The 21,150-nt window shown below is 51.6% G+C and overlaps 1 protein-coding gene across 1 annotated transcript; it reads right to left on the reverse strand.

Moving 5' to 3' along the window:
• Positions 1 to 641: 641 nt before the first annotated feature.
• On the reverse strand, positions 642 to 15,977 carry PDGFB (platelet derived growth factor subunit B). The gene is made up of 7 exons (XM_066320032.1): positions 15,442 to 15,977; positions 8,949 to 9,045; positions 5,625 to 5,708; positions 4,921 to 5,126; positions 3,077 to 3,218; positions 2,510 to 2,675; positions 642 to 1,329 (listed from the first exon to the last, which is right to left on the reverse strand). Exons 1-6 carry the CDS (start codon positions 15,595 to 15,597, stop codon positions 2,539 to 2,541), a joined length of 822 nt encoding a protein of 273 aa, XP_066176129.1. The 5' UTR covers positions 15,598 to 15,977; the 3' UTR covers positions 642 to 1,329; positions 2,510 to 2,538.
• Positions 15,978 to 21,150: the final 5,173 nt, after the last annotated feature.

Consider the following 21,150-nt stretch of genomic DNA (forward strand, 5'->3'; position numbering starts at 1 on the left):
ACAGAGCAGGCAAGGACAGCTCACTGAGATTAAGTCATGCTTCTAAGTTTGGCTGTCCTTGGTCTTGTTGTGGTGCCACTTCACCTCCTGCAAGGAAGTTGTGCTGAGAGGGAGTTGGTGCAGAGTGAGAGAAAAGGGTAACAAGAAAGAGATCAGTTGATGCCTCTGCCTGCCCCGTCCCCAGCCTTGCAGGCACGTTGCAGTAACAGTGTGCTTTTCTGCCAGCCCAGTGAAGCTGATGCATGCATGTGCCTCTGAGCTTCCTGCCACTGGGGAATTAAATCTATTTAAGAACATATATATATATATATATATTTATATATGTATGTATAAATACACATACACACGCACACACATGCACATGTGTGTGTATATATATGTATATATATATGTATATATATATATATATACACACATATATATACACACTTATACAGACGCACACATTCAGAATGAATTTAAAAAATAATTTGAGTCTGAGCCTGGAAAGTTGAATTCTCCAGCAGCATGTGCAAAGATGGCTCCCCTTGGCAGGGGCCAGGGGTGTGGAGATGATTTTGCTGCCGTGTGCTCCTTCCCCATGATCCAAACACCTTCCAGTCACCACCAGGAGTAGGGGAAAGAGGGAGTGGGGGAATGCATTTGGCTTCTTTGTTTTATTTCTTTGCTTGTTTGTTCTGTTCCCCGAGATGTTGTATACCTTAGTGGTTTTGGTTTTTCTCTTTAAAAATAAAATATACACACGCACATTAAAAATATATATATCTGTCCAGGTAGGGCAATAAAAGTCCTTAGTGCATTTTCCATCATTGGTCGCCGCTCACAATCTGAGATTTGCCTGTTTCCAAAAGGTAGGTCCAGTGCAGGAGTAGATCTCAGCTGGGCCCCCCCAGCCTTACCAGAAGCATGAGGGAAAGGGAGAATATTCCCCTTCTGGCCTCTGTCCATCTGTTTTTCTCCTTCTCTCAGAAGAAATTGGACCCGCTTTCCTTTTCACATTTTCCATCCTGTCCTCCGCAGCAGGGAAGGAATTGTCCTGTTATCGCAAGTTGTGGCTGCTGGCATTCACTGTTTTATGCCTACTTTGTTCTTTTCTCATATACATATGTGTAGGTCATCCTTGTCCTTTTGTGTGTGTGTACGTGTGTGTGTGTAAAACTTTAAAATTATGCTAATAAATGAAAGGGAGGCTTTGGTGGGAGAAGGTCCACTGATGGAAAGGGAAGCACCATTTGCGTCTGAATCAGACATCGAGGCAGATGGACAAAGAGGAAAAGTTATCATTCCAAGGACCCCATGGGGGCAATACAGTAAATATATTAAATAAACCTGGAAGTGAAACAAAACCAGACACAGCATTACAACATGTAACATTTTGCCCCCTGCAACATGCCTTCTATCCCCTTTTCTCCTCTGGAAATATTTGTACCAAAGAGCCAGGTTAGAAGCCTAGGAGGACTTTTGATCTCCTCTATTTTTTTCCCCTGAACAGCTTGAGCCAGAGCTTAGATCTGCATGGGTTCACATCATTTCTATCCTGGGAACTTTAGGCTGGCCAGGAGAATCCTGGGATAATCAGAGCCCTTGTAGCCCTTGTAAGTGTGGGAATCCCAGTCTCAAGACCCTGCCTGGTCCCCCTTGTCCCCAACTCCTGAAATGCCACAAATGGAAGCCTGCTGTCCCCACGAGGGGAAGTGAATGTGAAGTGGTGGCCCGGGCTTATTCAGGTGGCTGCAGCAGAGCTGGAACTGCTGAGCTATGGGCCAGGGCTCTCCCTGTTAAGCTGTGTCACCTCTCTCTAAATTCAGCTCCCACAAATCTGCACCTTTTCCTCTAGTGGGAAACCAGGGCTTAGCCTCCTTTCCCTTGTACCAGTGAAATTCTTCTGATGATGAGGGAATTACTCCTGTTTACACAAGTCATGGAGAGAAGAATCAGACCCTGGCCTGACAAAGTCCAGATCCCTTGCCAGAGATTCCAGTTCTCCACTCCCCTGGTATGACCTTTCTCATGCACATAGGCTTCCCTCTAGGAGAGTGATGAACCAAAAGTGTTGCTGCTTTTCAGTCTTTCTGCCAACTCAACTAATGAAATAAAAGGAAAAGGGATCCCTAAAGCAACATTAATTCTCTGTTTTCAATGGAGAACCAATAGAGAAACTAGAAGAGGAGTTGCTTCACAGAAGAGATTAATTACATGGACCCCGAGGGGATTTAGGTGTAGGGAGAAGTCAGGCTTGTTCTCTGCCTGAAAAGGAGGCAGAGAAAGGAGAGGGTGGGGCCTGAGAGGAAGGATGGCTGCAACATGATCATTCCGACTTTGCAAAGAGCCTTAATTCCATAAATAGAACCCACATGTTGGTACCCAACCTAGTTCTTTCCCCCTCTTCAACCCAGGTTTTGTCCTGCAGTAGCTCCACACTGAACGAGTGGCCAGTGGTGTGAGAAGGGTCTAAGATGTCCTGAGAGGACATCTCTCCTGACTGGAAAAGCAGCTTGCTGTTACTTGCCTTGTGCTCTCTCTCCCCTTCCAGCACTTCTATGCTATGAGGATTTCTTTCAGCACTTTCTTATCGTTGACATGCTTGTACTTCTTATGTTTCCTCTTCTGTGCTGGCGGCCGGCGTACTCGCCGCCTCTGTGAGACAGCGGCTGTGGTGAACGCTGGTGACAAGCCTGCCAAAACAGAGGGGAGAGTGTCTGTACAGCCAGGGGCAGACAGCTCCTGTTGAAATATCCTTCTCCCCACACTGTCAACAAAGAGCTCTACAACAGCAGGGCCACAAGGCCTCTTTCTGTTCTTCTGTTCCTTGTGCTCTGTTCTCTACAATCTCTGCCCTTTCCCTTTTCCCACCATGCCCTTCCCCTCACCTGTCACCTTCCCCTCCTTTTCCCTCACTTTCAGCCCTTCCCAACAGGCAGACATCCTGGGAAAGGGCCCTCAGCTGGTATAAACCAGCGAAGGCCCTTGGGATTCACTGGAGCTGGGCAGATTGAAACCAGTGGAGGTCTCTTCTCTCTCTCCCCAGGCCCATTTCTCACGCCTCCCTTCATTCTGCTAATGCCAAGATCCTTACGTCTCTGTTCATGTGTCCCTGGACGGATGTTCCTGGGGGGTGGTTGGAACACAGCTTCACACCGACACTGCACGTGGTCCTCTAAAGGCACAACGACTTTTGTGAATTTTGGCTTCCTCTGGACAAATTCTATCTTGTTCACCTATTTGCAAGAGGAAGGCAGGCAAAAGATTAATACAGTCACAGCTACCACTCTATAAAATTAGTCAGTGTCAGTGCACTTTAATCCTGGCTTTCTTCCTAAAGGGTCAGAAGGCAGCTTACAGAGCCCTGTTCAAACTCGAAATTCAAACTCAAACTCAGACTCCGGGGTGGTATGTAGGAGAGAATTCTGAACCTGGCAGCAGAGCAGACCCGGATCAGGCAAGTTGGATATCTCTGGTGGGTTCCCCTGATCCTAGCTATTGTGAGAGCTTAAACAGAGTGACTGTTTAATCAGAGACAGAAATATGAAACATGCAGGACTTGCTAGCTTGCTTTTGACAGATGAGGAGACCTGGGGCAACCAGGATGATTCCCACAGGAACCCTTAGGAAAGGCAAAAGGAGAAGAACTCAGGTCCGAAGCAAGCTAACACAGCCTCATCAGCTCTGCTGAGGCCTGTCTGAATTTGTCTCAAGCTCTTTAATAACTCACAGGGCTGAAGCCCTTGGCTCCTCACGGGAAAGGCAGTGCTCTGGAAATTCCCTCGCACTCTCCACCAGTGCTGACTCAGAGGGAAGACTCCTTGCTCCACATCCCACCACAAGGGCACAAGCTTTCTAGGGGGTCCTCCCACTCCTCCCACTCCGCAGTCAGGCCTGACCCCACTCAGCTTATCTAACAACTCTGCGGTCCCTGAAGTGCTCCACCAGCTATAAATACTCACTCTGCTCTGCATCTGGGATGGAATTTCTCTAAACCCACTGCCCTCTGCAGCATCCCTCAGCCAGCGCTGAAGCAGCCAGGCTGTTTATTTTTCCTTGAAAGCCCACTCCACACGCTTCAGACCACACGCTGCTCGCTAGACAAACACTTCCAGCCAAACAATAGGGAGACCTCTGTCCTCAAAGAAACCATTTCCAGGTCACTTTTTCAGGCTGGCTTTTGACCTCTCACTTGTTTTTTTCCAGAAAAACAACTCCTGCTCCCCCCATATTTTCCTCATTCAGCCCGGCTTTTCTGAGAAAGGAATTTCCTGATGAAAAGGGCTGTGTGTGAATACAATCTCTCCCAGCCAACCTCTGCTGCCTGCCTGGGGGAGTCTCTTAGGGCTCAGGCAGAGGATTAGTATGGGATGAATATTATTTTTAAACAAGCTGTCGGGGAGGAAGCTGTGAGGAGATCACTGGTAGCTGTGAGGGGAGGATCAGAGCAAGAGGTTAGCTGTTGGGTGTCTGCTGGCTGATGGAGCAGGTCAGGAGGTAACTGTAGGCTGAGAAAGAGAAGCTGTTCCAGTGCGTGTCTTGCATGTCTCCCACAGCAGCAGTGGGAGATGGAGACTGACACTGTAAACCCTCCTCTTTTCGCATCAAAACTAGTTCCTGCCATGAAAGCACCCTGTTTCCCCTGCTCTAACACAGCAGACAAGGCTGCCTCAAGCCACAGGAAGGGCCGTGTTGTGGAGCTGCAGCTGGGGACAGTGTGGCGAGAGTCTCCTGCTGCTGGACAGCACCAGCCGTTCCAGCAGCTGGCACGGGTGTCACTTGCACCAGCAGCTGCAGCACAGCTGCCAGTGCAGTGGGGAGCTGCATGAGCCAGTGCTGCATGAGCCCAGCACCTGAGACCCGCCCCGTGTTTGGCTGCGGGGCACGGGGGCGGCGGTGGGCGGCAGGAGAAGGGAGCAGTGGCAGTGTGTCCCTCACCCGGACGTGCCGGACGCGGATCTGCGTGGGGCGGCACTGCACGTTGCGGTTGTTGCAGCACCCGGAGCAGCGCTGCACCTCCACGCAGGGCGGCCACACCACGAAGTTGGCGTTGGTGCTGTCCACCATGTTGCGGGAGATTTCGAAGACTACCTCCCGTGTCTTGCACTCGGCGAGGACGGCTGTCTCTGCTGCTGCCAGAGCATCTGCAGAGGGCCAAGAGACAAACAGGGGGTGAAATGGGCTTTGCAGCTGTCACCAACCCACTACAGCCATCTCTGCTGCAAGGGAAGGACCCCACGTGGCTTTCACGGGCACAAGCATACGCGTACACGTATGTTCTTTTTCTCTTTCCCTCACCCCTCCAGATCTCACCCTATACAGAGCCATGCCCTGTGGAGGAAGCCCCTGCACAACGCTGCCTCTCACTGCAGCCCAGGCAGGAGATGACACTTTAGAGCAAACAAGCACCATTAGGATTTAAAGCAGAGCACTGCACGGAAGTCCGGTCTCCCTCTCCTGCCCTCCCGGGGTGAAACACCCAGCTCCCACTCCAGGCCCAGACCCTCCTTCTCATGCCTCCACACACAGAGGCATAATAGAACATCTACTCCTACATCTATATCTCAGACATGTATCTGGACCAGCCGTGGCTGCTCAGGTGAGTGCCCCAACAATCACAAGGTGCAAGACCCTCAGCTCACCTATGCTTCGTCGCTCTCGAGACAGGGCCACAGGGTTTTGATTGCGCTGAGTTGCATTCAGGTTCAGGCTCGAGCTATCCCACTCTGCAAAGAGTAAGATATGACCTAATAGCACCAAGTAGAGGCAGGAGAAGACAGCAGGCACTTGTGCTCAGATCACCAGGCAAAGTGCAGGGACATGGGATAAGCCACAGACCCAGGATACCACGCCACACGTAAATCCACAAGCAAGGTCACAGCTGTGCTGGGATATGGACACACTTTGCTCTGACTCAGAGCAAAGAGCTCAGAGCAACAAGCCTATCATGAAAGAGGGGACCCAGTCAGGTCTAGGAGAGCAAAACTCCAGCTCAAGAACGATAAGGCTCATGTCAGGACTTTCTGGTATCAGAGAGGAGTTGCAGAGGGATTCAGATTGGCCAGCTGAGACCAGGACAACATCAAGGAGGATCAAAGACCAGAAGGGACAAGGAGAACACTTGTTATTTAATACTGAGGTGCCTTGCTGGGATGCCTTGAGACTGGGAGAGTTGGACGGTGAGAGGGCAGGTGAAGCAGAGGATGCATGGTAGGTGGGGTACTTGCTTTCCCTCTCCCAACTCACCTCAGCTGCTCTAGGTCAGAGCAGTTTTATAACAGAAGAACAGAAAAATAAAGTTAAAATTGCTTTTCCTCTAGACTACTTTAAGGTAAGAGGCAGGATCTGGAGGTGGTTCAGTCAGCGATGGGAGAGGAAGACCGATAGCATTCAGGCCAGCCCTGAGAGGTTCCCTCCCACCCCACTGCTTTTTCCCATAGGAAGTGCTGAATAGAGAAATGCCCATAATCCCCATGGAGCACTCTAACACGCAGCCCCTCCTGAGCTTGGGACAATGGCTGCGCTCGGAGATAGCTCCCACCCAGCCACAGCTCTTTCCTTCTCCGACCTGCTTTAGCAGCTGAAGGAAACCGAATGGACGTCAGCATCAAGGGAGCAATTTTCTTAAAGGGAATTAGGGGCCAGTGGAAGATTTCTCTTTATCAGATGTGTGGTGGAGCAGACTTCCCTTACCTATCAGATCCCATTCCTCTTCCTCAGCCCTGCCCTAGTGCTGCCTTCTCATAAAGGGAAGCAGGGATTTGGCTCTCTGCTCAGGTCTGGAGCAATTGATGATGGATTTGGGATGGGTGCACAGGGGCTGCATTCACAAGGGAGAAATCATGTGCCTGTCAATGAGCAGTCAACATCTACCTGCGAGGTAGACAGACAGACACCCCTTAAACTGGCTGGAAATGTGTGATCAATTCTAGGCATCATTTGTCTCACCCTCAGGCAAACTCCCAAAATGAGAACTGGTGGATCACACTTGAGAAGGGCCTGTAGTTCTCTTTGAGCTAGAGAAGGTGTCTGGATGACCGGTTTACATGGGCAGCCACTGCTTTGTGGGCAACCACAGTGAAGGAGATGACTCCCACTCTACACACTTCTGTTCTCGAGTCTGCAGTAGTGCCCAAATTCAGGAGAGCACTATCTCAGCCCATCTGCCTCCTGGAGCTGCCTCGTTCTGGCTCCTGGTGCAGTCAGTGGAGGGAACCAGCTGTGACACACACAGGGTGCACAGACAGCACAGGGAATAGCTCCAGCCACTTTGGGATTATTTTGCTAACACACTAATTTGCTAATTCCTCACAGGGCAAACAAATGTCAACGCCCCTCAGTCAGTACCTGGGAACAAATGAGAGCCACGGGGTGAAACAAAGAAACAGCTTCACAGCGCTTTTTGTTTCCCTGACCAGCCTTTCCTATCTGGGGCCTGAAGTGAACCCAGCGACTCAAAGCTCTGCAGCCTTCTCTCATACCCCTGGGCTTCTGGAGGCAACCAGATAAGCCCATTTTATCTCTTCATCATGAGGCTGGTTAATAGCCATGATAGAGATGTATCTGTTCCTTAGACACTGGGCCATGACAGATTGGATGCATCTTCTCAGCTGCTCCTTGCCCACCCCTACATCCTGTGGCATTTCATCAAATGAAGGTGGGGGCTGCCTTTGGCGCACGAGTTAACTTGATGAGAGAAGAAAAATGGGGCAAAAAAATAGCAACAACTGTTGACTCAAAACAAATCTGTTGAGAACCATGTCCCCCCCCTCCTCTAGGTTGTCCTTCTACACCCTGGATCTGTACTAAAGACATTTCAATGTCTTCATTGAAGATGAAGGGGTGATGGGGTGGGACACCAGTCTGGGACAATCCAGCAGGGCTAATTTTGGAAGTTGCCCCATTGTATGGCTCGTGGAGAAGGAGGAGGGAACTGATGAGGGCAGGGAGCGGCCCTGGCAGTGGTGGGGAGCCTCATCGCCTCTTTCTAAGACAAACAATAGCTGAACGCAGCTGGTGCCCTCCCCCTCGCTTTCCCCCCCTGCCCCTCCAGGGCCATTTTGAAAGGCAGCGGGAATGCTTTTGAGACTGCGCCAGTGGTTGGACTGGCATAGGAAACAAAAGCAGGAAATTCTGTTCCCCCGTAGATAGTGTCTCGGCAAGGATTACAAAGCTCAAAACAGACAAAACACGAGAGAGAAGTCGAGCTGGAGGGGGGGGGGGGGGGGGGGAGGGCTGGGGGATGACGGGCGGGAGCGGGGTTAGAATAGAAAGGAATTTGCTCTGAAGAGAGCGTTTATAAATAAATTCCTGGGCCGGCCCCGCCGCCGTGGCGCGTGCTCCGGTTCCCACACGTGCCGACCCCTCGGCGCTCCGCTGCTTCTGCTGCTCGCTGCTCTCAGCCCGGGCCAAGGGATGCCGGGGCCCTGCAGCCCCCGGGGCTCTTATCTACAGCCAGGAGGGGAAGAAAAGCTACCCTGATTCAGCCCCTGTCCTGCAGCTCACCCATGGACACGTGCTCTGCTGCCCTTTCCTAAGAGCCTCTGGGTCTTTCTGTGCGTGCTAAACCTGGAAACCCACTCCGCCCTTTTCTCCTCTGCCACCCTATTTCCACCTCCCGTTTTGCTGCCTCCTAAACTGATCCTTGTCCAACTCAACCTCTGCTGACTGAGCATCTCCCAGGGTGAAGAATGATGATCTCAGTTCCTTGCACTCACCTTGCCCATCTCCTACCATTTTTGGAAGTCAGTGTCCAGAGAGTTAGGAGATCTAAAAAAGGACCCAGTTGCCTCTAGCTCCCACAACTTTCAGGGGGACTAAGTCTGTAAACGGCCAGGTCTTGGCTCATGAATATTTCCTATATTTATAATGAAGCCTGTTGATAGTGTGCCTGCTGAAAAACAGAATATCCCCTCCCAAAGACTTAATTAAAAAGTAGAGGAGCGTTTGGCAAAGAGGAGATTTACCTACGGAGTCTATCCGCAGGGCACGCTGGAGGTCGCTGATGGAGCGCACTGAGCTGCCACTCAAAATCTCATAAATGTCTTCGGGTATGGGGTCCCCCTGCCAGGTGAGAAAAATAAAAGAAAGAGAGAAACAAGCATTAGAGAGACGATCTACAAATACTGATTGTGTCATGGAGTGGGAGCGGGGAATCAAGCACAGGAGAGACATGACAGAACCAGTGAAACGCAAAGACGTGCGTTGTTTTGCGTTGGCTTTTAAACCTCGAGGGCTTTATTCCTCATGAAGGCATGAACCTGAAACCTAAGCAAAAGCAAGAGAACCCCTCTCACAAAGCTGACAGGAGACTAAAAAAGTCAAAAAATACCCGGGCTGTGCAGCAGAGCCCTGGACCCTATGCAAGCAGCCAGCAAGGCTTCCTTCTCCGGTGGTGTATGACTTCTCCAGGTGGCTTCTCATTCCTGCTGCCTGCAGTAAAGGCGTTTTAACAGACTTCCCTCGCACTATCAGATAAAACCTTCCCAATATTTCCCTCCGTTATGAAACTCCTTCACAGGCTTTGTCAGTTATCGTGTGTGTGTGCGTGTGCAAGCACGTGTTTTCAAACCACAGAGGCCCAATAATATACATCATTTGCATACTCTTTTTTAAAGAAAAAAAAAGGCAAGTGGGGTGGAGATGAAGATTGGCCTTCACAGCTGAGGCTGCCCCAGCATGAGCCTGCGGTGAAACCACAAAATCTTCAAGGAGGTGATGGACCGAGGAGCTGATTTGGAGGAAGAAACAGATGGGAGTTTGGATGTCATTGCATACCAACACGAAAAAACCTTAAGCAAGCAGGTTTAGCAGCAACAGACAATGGGCCAAATACAGAGTTCGTGCAGGCAGGTGCAATGCCATCAGTCTCTTGGGAATTTTACTCTGGCACGAGGCTAGAGCGGGCCCCAGTGACAGCACTTAATAAGAGTACAAAGGAGCGGCGTGGGAAAGCAAGCGCTGATTAAAACGTACTTCCGAAAGACTAGAAAAAGAGACAGACCAAAGTACTGGCCAAAGTGTTTGCTTAACTCGGAGCTCTCTTCATTCAGGGCTACTCAAGTGGAAAAGCTGCTTTCAGCTGGGTGCTGGGTGGCATCTGAGGCACAGCCTTACACATGTCCCTGTAACTGAGAGGGGTGTTTGGCTTGTGTGCCTGTGAAACGCTGGGATTTTCTTGTGGGTTTTTATGGACAGTTGGTGGCCTGTGTGTGGTCCTCCTACTGTACAGCTATTCCCTCCCTGCCTGTGTTCAGTGCCGCCCATTTTCCTTCCACTCACAGTGAGAAAAGCCACCAGGCAGGTGGCTAAACATTTGCTTTAAACCTTGAGGGCTTTGGCCCAAACCTGCAGCCACTTTTGGATGGCTGCTTGAGCCTGGCACTCTCTCACATGTGCCTGTCCTTGGCCACCCACCGTTTGCTTCCACTGTAGGACAACAGGAGTGCTCCCTCCTCAGCCCTGCCAGACCACCCTCTAATACTATAACTTAAGCTGGGATGCAGTGATGTGAAGGTTGCTGAAGCCCAAGGAGGTTCAGAAACCTCCTGAAGAGAGCTGCAGAGCAGACAACACCAGTGTCCTAAAGCTCCACAGCCAGATCCACCAGACAGCTTCAGTCAGACCACGCTTTCCTGCCCTGCTCCATCCCTGTCACTGTCACATCTCACCACAGATCTGGCTGTCCTCCTGCAGGAAAAAGCAGATTTTATGTCCCCAGGCATTACTTCCTCAGTCTTTGAGGGAGAGGGGAAGCAACATCAGTGATGAATGCACAGCGAGAGAGAGACTTGTATAATTCAGGGATCACTGAATAGCTGTGAAATGAAGATGCCTTCTGACATTGCCTGCTGTGTGAGGAAGAGGGGGACCAACAGCCCAGTGCTGGAGAGGCTCTGCAGCACTTCCCTGCCTTGTGCCACACACATTTACTGGAAGACGGATCATTTGCAATTCCCAGTACTTGCAGTCAGAGCTCAGTGCTGGGTGGTGAAATTGCAGGCTTTCAATGTTTGCACCTGTCAGCCAAAAGCATTTGTGTACAAATGCTGTTCTGCACGGATGCCCTTGGACCTTCCTGACACTTAATATATGTAGGAAATGGGACTTTATTTTAAACTCCGGCACTTGCTGGGGGGAGAGCGTGGGCAGGTGTTACGAGACTCGGTGACTTTGGAAGCGAGCTGGGAGGTGTCACCTTGCTAACTGAGCAGGGGGAGCAGATATGAATCAGGGATTGAAAAGTGTAAGCCCTCAGGAGCTGTATTTCTGGTAAGTGCCTGTAGCAATAAGCTCCACTCCCTGCTCATGGCAGCAGTTTTAGATGCCAATTTTTTCTTGTTGCAGATACTACCAGCATAGCTATGGTGTAACACCAGCCCACATGGCTCATAATCCTGTCCTCCTCCCCCATTTCTGTAAGGCAACTCTGTCAGTGACAACTGCAAGCCTGTGAAGCTCCTTATTTTACCCTTGTAAACCAAGGCCAAGGCTGGCCGAAGAGCAGCAGCTAACCTGAGCTGCATGCCTTGTCCTTGCTCCCTCCGGGGTCTGTCACTGGGAACAGCCATGCTCTGGCCCCTGCTCCAGCCCTGTGCCTGGGAGGCCCTGAGATCAGGCACCACACACACACACACACACACACACACACACACACACACACACACACACACACACACACACGGGGCACTTGTGGGATGAGACACAGGGAAGCAGAGGTCCATCGATCACCTTCACCTAATCCCATGGGGTCAGAAGGTAGAGGAGCATTGCAAGAGAGGTGGGATCCCCAAGAGACCAGCCCAAGCAGGTGGTGCTTTTCCTGCTTAGCAGCTCCTCTGGAGTTATTTGTCTAACACAGGTTAACAATCTCCTTTTTTAACTGCGCGGCAGATCAAAGAAGACTTTTGTCTCAATGGACTCTTGGCTGGCTGTCAAGTGCCCCAAGGCCTGGCTTCATATTCCTGCAAGGTCCTCATTCTTAGAAGAAAGTTTGTTCTCCCCTCCTCCCTCTGCTCCCCAGTTCCTGATTCTGTCTCTCCCCTGAGTCGCAAGGGCACCCCCCAATCTGCCAATCCCTTGGCAGGGACGTTCAATTCCCTTTCTTGTGCTGGTTGCTGGTGTTTGAGGGGCCATGGCACATCTGACAGAAAGCAGCAGAGCAGCTGCTGCCTGCACTGTGGCTATGATACTGGGGCCTCTCAGCACATCAGCTTTGCTCCCTTTCTCCCAAATGTCCAGCAGCACCGTTTTGGCCACTGCAAATAAATGCAGGTGCAGCAATTCCCCTCTTCCCACTCCCCACACATGCACACTCCCAAAACCTGCCTCCTCCCTAGCTCCACCACCTCTTACTCTGGAGTTTTTTCCCAACTTATGCTTTTGAGCACCAGGGATGCTGAAAGGTCCCCTTGCCATCAGTGTCTGCCAAGCTGGTGTAGGAATATGCACTGTTGAGGTCTAGCCTCTGGTGAGGGTTTCACAGTCTAGCTTGAAATTGTGGGTCTTGGTAGGTACAAAGGAGGAGGAGGGAGCAAAGACTGTGCAACCAGCAGGGAAGGCAGACCTTCAGGGCTCAAAGAAATCAGACAAGGATACTCCCGAGGTGAGGACTCCTCCAGTTCCTTTTCCTAAGCTGCTGTGACTGCACACAGAAGGACAGAATGGTATCAGCAGCACCAGTTTGTGAAGAGCAGGGAAGCATCCACCTACTCACTCCTCTGCCCAGGAGGGGAGGACTTTCTGAGCACCTCCACACCGACCATGGCAAAGGATCTTGGCAGCAGGGTCTTGAGTGATCAGCCAGGCAAAAAACCAACAGCATTTTTTAATTCCCTCTGAAGCTGATGTGTGGACCCTGTGGGGAGACTCCACCGCATTCCCTAGCAGAGGGCAAGACCAGCAGCACCTGCCACCAGCACTCACCTGATACAGGGCTCTCACCCTTCCAGCACAGGGGTGCCCTGACAAATGCCTGCCAGAGTACTCTGCAGCAGGTACAACCCTCTTCACATGAATCCCTTCCACTTGGAGTAGTGGCTTATGTTCTCCCCTCTCAAAGTAATCAAACAACCTTTGATCTAGTCTGTGTTCCTAAAATACAGCCAGACCTACCCACCCTTTTTCCTTTTCAAGGGGGACTTCACTGCTCCTCCACACTCACCCCACACCTCCCCTGCAAGGACTAGAGGCATTTCCACCCCCGGGGCAGGTTGTGTTCCAGCAGCAGCACTGGAAACAGTGCAGGAGCCGTGTCATTCCCTCCTGCTGCTGCGCATCAGCTGACAGTGAGAGGGAGGCAGGGACGACTCGCCTGGCTCCTTCCACAAGCTCACCCCAGACGTGTCATCCATCCCAGCTTCCACTGCTTTGTCCTTGTCACTGCCTCGTGCTAGGAAAACTAGGGAAGAACGCCGGAGCCTTGCAGCAGGAAGACGCAGTGGGGAGCTGGGCCGAGGTTCTACGCAAGCGCCCAGCCGCACCCCATTCCTTGGGAATTCCAGAAAGCACTGCCAGTGGGGCTTCACCCCAGCACAACCACCACTGGCTCAGCCCATCTCTATAAATGTTGCAAGGCAACTATTACGGCCCGTGGGGCAAATGCAAATACGTTTAGCATCCTCGCTTCCCAACTGGTAAATACCTTCCCGCTGAGGCTTGTACTCCCTCTGGCTGGATGAGCTCCAGGGCCCTCCAGCTCCAAATGGGTGTGATCAAAGAGGGAGAGGGACTCAGGAGGCTCCATCTCTTTGCTCGGGGCCTCTGTTGATCTGGGGAGCTACTGGTCCTCATTCACTTTCTCCAGCAGGGCTGGGGAGGAGCTGCAAGCCCCATTCAGAGGATGACTCTGGTTCAGCAGCCTGTGGGAGCTGCGCTGTCTGGTGCAGAGGGTGCAACACACTGCCCTCAAAATAACTGTAAGCATTGACTTCAGGCTGAAGCGTCTACCCAAGCAGAAACATTCTTGGTTCTCCTGTCGCACAATGACAAATACCACAATTTGTCCCATGAACCTCGGGCCAGAATTACCAAACTCCAACTCTACTAGGCTGTCACAGAGCTGTGCAGTATTTCAATCTGAATTTAACAACTGAGTAACAGCTCCTTGGGATCAGGCACTTCCATCTTCACGCTTCCCCATTGTCAAGCCCAGCCGATGTTTCATGTTGCATGGGAGAAAGAAATCTGAGCCATCCACAGAGGAAATACCATCCTCTGCCCAAAACAAACACGACCACTGGGTAGCCCACAGCTCTTTTGCGGCTTGGGCAAAGGCAAAATGGGCCCATAGCGAGGTGACGTGATGCTTTGCACCCAACATCCTCTTTGCCATCTCACAAGGGGTGCACCCACTTACCCTGCCCAAAAATGAGGAAGGAAAAGAGAAAAATGATGCAAAGAAGGGAAAGTTTTGATGGAAGGATATTTCCTGCCCCTGACAATCAAGCTGCAGATCCAACCCACAGTTTTGCCATCTTGAGTAGAGCTGAAGTGGAAACCGAGCACTGTGTGGGAATGTCAGGGGCTTTCTGATCCCCTCGATCTGCATGCAATCACATGATGAAATGTGACAGCAGAGGTCAAAGGACTTGGGGGTTCAAAGCTCTTTTTTCTCAACCAGGGCTGGGGACGAGGCTTTGATTTCCACATAGGGAAACCAAAGTGGGTTGGGGTGTTTGTTCAAATCCACCACCTGGCCCTTACCATCTGCTCAGCTTCTTCCTGAGCAGCGCATTCAGGACTGCAGGGCACGATGCTTGCGTGACCGTGGAAGCACAGCAGACCCTCACCTCCTGCCCCTTCCCCCGGCTGGGCACACAGCTTGCCGATTAACCGTGCCACTCAGCTTCCGCGCCGTGCCTCTGCCCACACCGTCCCCTTCCTCCCCCTTGCAAAGCCCCACGCCCATTCTCCACTGACCCCCTGGCCACGCCAGAATGGATTTCACACTGTGCGTTATTCCAGAGGGGTCAAGAGGGCCTGGTCCCTGCTGCACCCCCACCGCATCACCCTGTGATGTCAAAACCATGGGGTGGGCTGGGGGGCTCGAAGGAGCCGGTACCCGCCCCGGGGTGACAGCCCTTTGAAGAAGCCGCGGGTTCCCCGGGGCTCGCCAGCAGCATCCCTGCTCCCACATTAACCAGAGGCCGCTCCAGTCCGGTCCTCCCTGCCGCTGCAGCCGGGAGCAGATACGGGGGCGGGTGTATTGCCGGGCGAGCCCCCCTCGGCGCGCCCATCCCGACGGCAGCGCCCGCTCCTGAGGGGTGCCCGCTGCGGCGGGGGCTGCCCTCGGGGGCGGGAGGTGCCCGCCATTAGCGCTTCCCTTCCCGCTGAGGGGAGCCGGGCTCCGCGCCCCCGGGCTCCGCTCCCCGCCGCACCTGCGGGCCGGAGCCGCCGCCGCCCGCTGTCCCCGAGCCGGCAGCTCGGCAGCACCGCCCGCTGCCCGCGGCGGAAACTCACCTCCATGCGGGCCAGGGGCAGCGAGAGGATGAACGCCAAGACCACGCCGAAATTCATCCCGACTCCAGGCGCCGCCGGCTGCGGGCACATGGACAGCGAGCCCCGGGAGGGAAGCGCTTCCCGCAGACAGCCCCGCGGCCGCCCGGCCTCAGGCATCGAGGGCGCTGCGCCTTCCCATGTCCCCTGCGAGCCGGGAGGAGCTGGGAGAGCCGCGGGAGCCCTTGGAAGAGGACGCGGAGGTGGTGGTGGTGGTGAGGGGAGACAGAAGTAATTCTCGGTGACTCGCCTGCCTTTGCGCTATCTCATAAGCCCGGTGAGAAAAAAAATGCAGTCCCTTGGAATTATACACATCCAGAGTCTGGGTCCCCCTTGCCGCAAGGGATGCTTCGGTGGTGCCTTTGGCTAGGTGGTCCACATGCTCTTCTTCCTCTTGATTTTCTTTCCTTTTAAAAGATTGTAGATCTGTAAAAGCTTTTACATGCAGATAGCAGTGTCTCAATGTTCTTAGAAAAAAGATGCACGGAATAATAAGTAAAAGAAAAAAGAAAAAAAAAAAAAAAAAACTTTTCCAAAGTTTGGTGTGAAATCCAAAAAATGAAATCTTCTTTCTTAAGTTGTTGTCTTCTTAAAATGCTCCTTTCCTTCCTTTTGGCCACTTGCTTTTTAGAGAAAAGCTGCCAGTGTGCACTGAATTTCTTCCCCTTACATTAGATTCTGGCTCGGGTGCCTTCTCGTTCCAAGTGTTGGCAGATTGCTTGGACGGGAGGTTTGCTTTGGGTTTGGAGACAGGTGAGAGCAAATGTTTTTGCTCTGGGTTGTGAGTGTGTGTTTGTGTGCGTGTGCTGAGCCTTGACAAGCCTCAAAGTGGAGCCACTGATGCTGCCTCCCACACTCTGTTGCAACAAGAAAGGAAAAACAAAAAAAAATGCAGAAAAGGTAAAATTGCAGGAGAGGTGAGTGAGCCGATGGGTCTTTATTTTCTGCGAGCTGCAAGACAGACTAAGCTGGCACTTGGGGCTGCTCCTTTTATGAAGCCGGAGGAGATGGGTGGAGCATAACTTGCCACCCTCCTCTTGGCTGGGTATCAAGGAACAAATCTAGTGAGGGAGTAGCAGTTCATTGCTGACAAAATAAAAAGTGTGTTCGTTTCAGTGATAAATTAATTAAAAATTACTAATGCTGCAGCAACCTGTGTAATGTGGCTTTAATATCGTGTGAGGAATGGGGACAGAAATTCCTGCCTCCTTGGCAAGAGATAAGAAGAGAGGAGTTCCCGGCACTGTAGCTTGTTATTTTTTTGGCCCCAGGTTCTCACTGTTTCAGTCTGGAGCCCATTTCTCTAAGCTCCACTCGCCGCCTTCCCTGCCCTGCTACACCACTAGTTCCAGGGAGAGAGATGGCTTTAATATCTCACATCTCTTTGTGTGCAGGGGAAAAAAAATAGAGGCCAGAGAAATTGAAACATTGCTATAAGACAATCTGGTGTTGCTCGTGGCACCCGGAGGTGTTTTGCTGCGTGATTATCTCCACGATGTAAAAAACATCTGAAGGGAAATTAAGAGAGCAGATATTTGCTGTGGGGGGAGAGGGATGGGAAGGGGAAGGCTGCTGAAAGGTGAGTTCAAGACAGAGTCATATCCTATTGAAAAAATACCCTTCTCATGTACATATGAGTGCTCTCCCGTCACTGACTTGCACACTGGCAAAGCACACTCCAGGCACAACCAGGAGGGATCTCTGCACCAGCTTTGTGCAGGCTCATATCCACCAATACATTCCTGCACTGTCATGCACCGCAGGCACTCAGCAGGCATTCTCTCTGAATCCCAAGTATCTTCCCTGCTTTTTCTATGCTATGCACATGCTTCTGTTCGAGCCACTGGCATGCACAGCTATGTGCAAATTTTGTCTCATTCACACATCCCTGGGCATCCATGTGTTCTCCTTCACTCTCACCCTCTCTCTTCCCTTCTCACATACGTACACCCACTGGCATACTGGTGGACTCATCTCACAGCATCACACATGCTCCCTTCGACTCTCTGGGTGCCTGCAAGTCTCCTGCAGCCAACCCCGTCTTGCACCAGCACCATTTGAAGTGTGGGGTGCAGGAGGAGCAGCCACTGGCACTGAGCAGCAGGCTGCCCCTGACATGCTCGTCTGTAGCAGGCACCTGACAGCACCTCCCAGCTTGGCTAGCTATGCCCCTGAACCTGACTTCGGTCTCAGGGTTTGTGGGTGTTGGTCAGGAAGCACAGGGAAACAAGGAATATTGTGGGTCCTCCATATGGCTTTCTTAAAATAGCCTGGGTCCTCTGGGGCAGCATGTCAAGGTGCTTTTGGGCTGCAAGGGATCGCCTTTGTTCACCCTAACCCAGAAGAGTGGGCAGATTTCTCCACAGCTGGGGAGCTGGTCAGAGCCATGTCAGCTCCAAAGCCCAGGCCGTCTGAGGTGCATGAGTTCAGGGATAAGGAGGGTCCTGGGAGTCCCTCAAACCAAGTCTCAAGTGGCTCAGTTCCAGTACTGGAGCTCAAGGGGCAGGAAGAAGAAATGCAAGGCATACCTTTGCTCATTTCTACCGCCAGAGACCTTAACGAGCCTTTATCTTAGATGCTCCAGCCGTGTTGGCCCCATCCCACCCCAAATTCCTCAGGACGGTCTTAGAATTCCCCTTATTCTCCATCCTGACCTGCCAGCAGCGTACCAGCCATTTCAAGCGATGTTAATTTGTCTCTAAACCCCCAGCAGTGTGGAGCTGCAACCCTGATGTCCACCTGGGTGCTGAAACACCTTTTAAATCTGTGGACGGCTTCAAACGAAAGGTCCATCTCACTTCTTTCCAGGTGGCACCAGCCAAAGAAACGCTGTAGCCTCGGGCTCCTTAGCACTCAGCAGGGGGAAAGGTGAGGATCTGAGAAATCCTTCTAACTCTGTAGAGGGATCTGAGGACAGCTGGGTCCTGAATGCCCATGACCCCATGATGTGTTTAAGGTTGCCAATGGAGGCCCAGGTGCCTTTTGGGGATTTCTGCCCTCATGTAAGCTGGTGTGGCTCCAGCACCTTCAGCCTGTGTGGGGAGTCCCCCACGCTGCAGTGGCTGCCTGGCCACGACAGAACAGCCTGCGTGTGGGAGGGCTGATCAAATTCCACAGCAGGGAGAGATATTGCTGCCGGAGAGGAGAAGGTCTCAGCAGAAAGCTAGCAGGGACTGCTGCAAATTTCTTGCTTGGTAGCAACAAGAGCTGCTGCAGGGCCTGATTTTGGGGGAGGTAAATGTGGTGTGCAGGTTTGGTTTTTTTTTTTTTTTTTTTTTTTTTTTTTTTTTTTTTAATACTTGGATCTACTACATGCTAGATGGGATAGAAATAGAGTTATTTATTTTCATCTGGATGATGCTGGGCAGTTTTTAGAAGCTCGACATCAGAAACAAAAAGCTAATCGCCATTGAACCTCCAGACGGCAAGGAAGAGGATGTTTGGAATTTGACTAATCATCTACCTATGACCCTGCCTGGAAATAGAGCAGTGATACTCAAGCTGCTCAGGCTTCAGTGGTTTTTCCTTACTCTTTCTGTTTTTAAGACAGGGACAGATTTTTCTCTAGTGATGTCTTTAGACTGGCTGGGTCAGTCTCACTGGCAGTGAGCTCGATAGGGCTGCATGCACCTAAAACTGTTGGGGGCTCCTTTGATTCTCTTCTGTGAAATCAGTTTGACATCTGCCCCACAAACTCCTAGAACTAATGGGGATGACTGGATCTCCCCTTCTCCTGGCCTGTGGAGTAGGCATGGAGGCCTGTGGGGCTATTAGTGTCCCAGATGTCACAGGGTAAGAGTTTGAAACCACCATGACATATATTGGGAAGGTATTTTGAGGCTACATGAAGAGTCTGGATCGTGAAAATGTCCCATTAGGGCATCATGACTTGACAAGATCTGGTTGCAGCTGTGCTAGCTGGCAATGGCCCTGCAAACAAACCACAGCAAAACCAGATTTCCTAAGAGTCTGCACCAAGATTTCTTATTAAAACACTTTCACCACCACTACGACTCTCAAACTTGCAAAGAGCTGAACTCATCTCCCTGGTTATTCTCTTACCACTAGGGAGGAGAGCAACACATGTCTAAGGACAATAGGCAGTTCTCCCCTCATCTCGTGTTGGTGGAAAAAATGATCGTACTAGCCACCATCCACAGCGTCATGAAGTGAGGGGTGACATATATATATATATATTTAATTTATTACATTTTTTTTTTCAGAGAGGGTAGAAAATTATGAAACAACAGGAAGCAAAACAGGGCTTACAATGGAAAGCAAGACTCAGTCTGAACAGCTGAGATGTCTCAGCCTCTCCATGATGAGTCCTATTTTGAAAACAATCAATGGAAAGAGATTAAGACGTGTTGACAGCCAACGTGTAGTCAGCCTGCCCACTCAAGGTATGTAACTTAGGTGTTGCTGCTGCTCGGGTCTGTGAGTTCAGGAGAAGGATGAGCAATCCTTACGCCCACGCCGTGGGGCTGCCACAGCCATCAATGGAGGGGAGACGCACCTCGAGTAAGTTTTACACCTCCTTTACACCCGGACACGCATTCTGTCAGCGAGGTGGCTGTAGAGCACAGCCCCCGCTCCGAGTGGGGTTCGTCCCGGCTATCCCAGGTGGGAAGGACGGGGTTATTGTGCGGGGCTCACACTGTATTGTGCACATTTCCACGCGCCGGCTGCCCCGGCTTCCTAATGACTGAGCTCAGCTTCATGGGGGAAGGAGGAGGAAAGGAGAAGAGACACCAAAGGAAGGAGACGGAGACAGAGACAGGCAAGGAGCTTGGTATTTGTCTTTGGTGCTGGAGAAAGGCAGAGCCTCAGGGCACCCAGGGCTTGCATAATTTGCATTCTCGCCCCTGGCACTGGCAGGGAAAATGCTTTCCAAGGATGAGTAAAACCTTGACAGAGCCAGTGGCTCCAGGCGAAAGGGAAGGTGTCACCTGGAGAAGCAGGCGTTTGATGGGACCTGCCGGGCTTTCCCTGGGAACCACTCCCCTCTGTTTGTCTCTCTCCTCCAGAGGGATTCCCCCAGCCCCTCACCACCTCCTTCATCTCACCCATTCCTGACAGGAAGCTGGCAGAGAGGAGAGGATGGGGAACGAGGACGAGCATGCAGACACATGCAGAGGGCAGAGCCCAGCCCCTGACAACGGCGGAGAGGGAGAGGGCTCCTGCTGGCTGTGCCTTCCTGCTCTGTGCTTTGAGATGAAGGAGAAGGCAAAGGCATTTCACAGCTCCGCAGACGTGCAGCTCGAGCATGATTCAGAGAGAAAAAGCAAGGCTGGGGGGCACTGATTTCCCAGCACTTCCCCGTATGCACTCACGTTCCTGCATCAAGTGGGGAGGAGGGGATGCAGCCTTCCCTGATCATACTGCCGTATATTTCTCTCCCTACCCCAGCTCCCAAGTTTAGGGTAGAAGGGAACAATTTCCTTACACTGGCAACAATCCATTATGTCTATGGATCTACTCCCCACCCCATTCCCCCTCTCTTTCCTGTTTTGATGAAAGGAAAAAATGTTCTGCTTTCCTTCTTTATTTTTCCAGACTGGTGAATAGCACTCGAAAGGAATTTCTCTCCCTCCCCCCTTCCCCTCTCCCGGTATAATAAATATATGCATGTGTGTGTGTGTGAACACACCACACATCGCAGGTCATCCGTTG

Source organism: Sylvia atricapilla, chromosome 5 (assembly GCF_009819655.1).
Source record: "Sylvia atricapilla isolate bSylAtr1 chromosome 5, bSylAtr1.pri, whole genome shotgun sequence".
Taxonomy (NCBI): Eukaryota; Metazoa; Chordata; class Aves; order Passeriformes; family Sylviidae; genus Sylvia; species Sylvia atricapilla.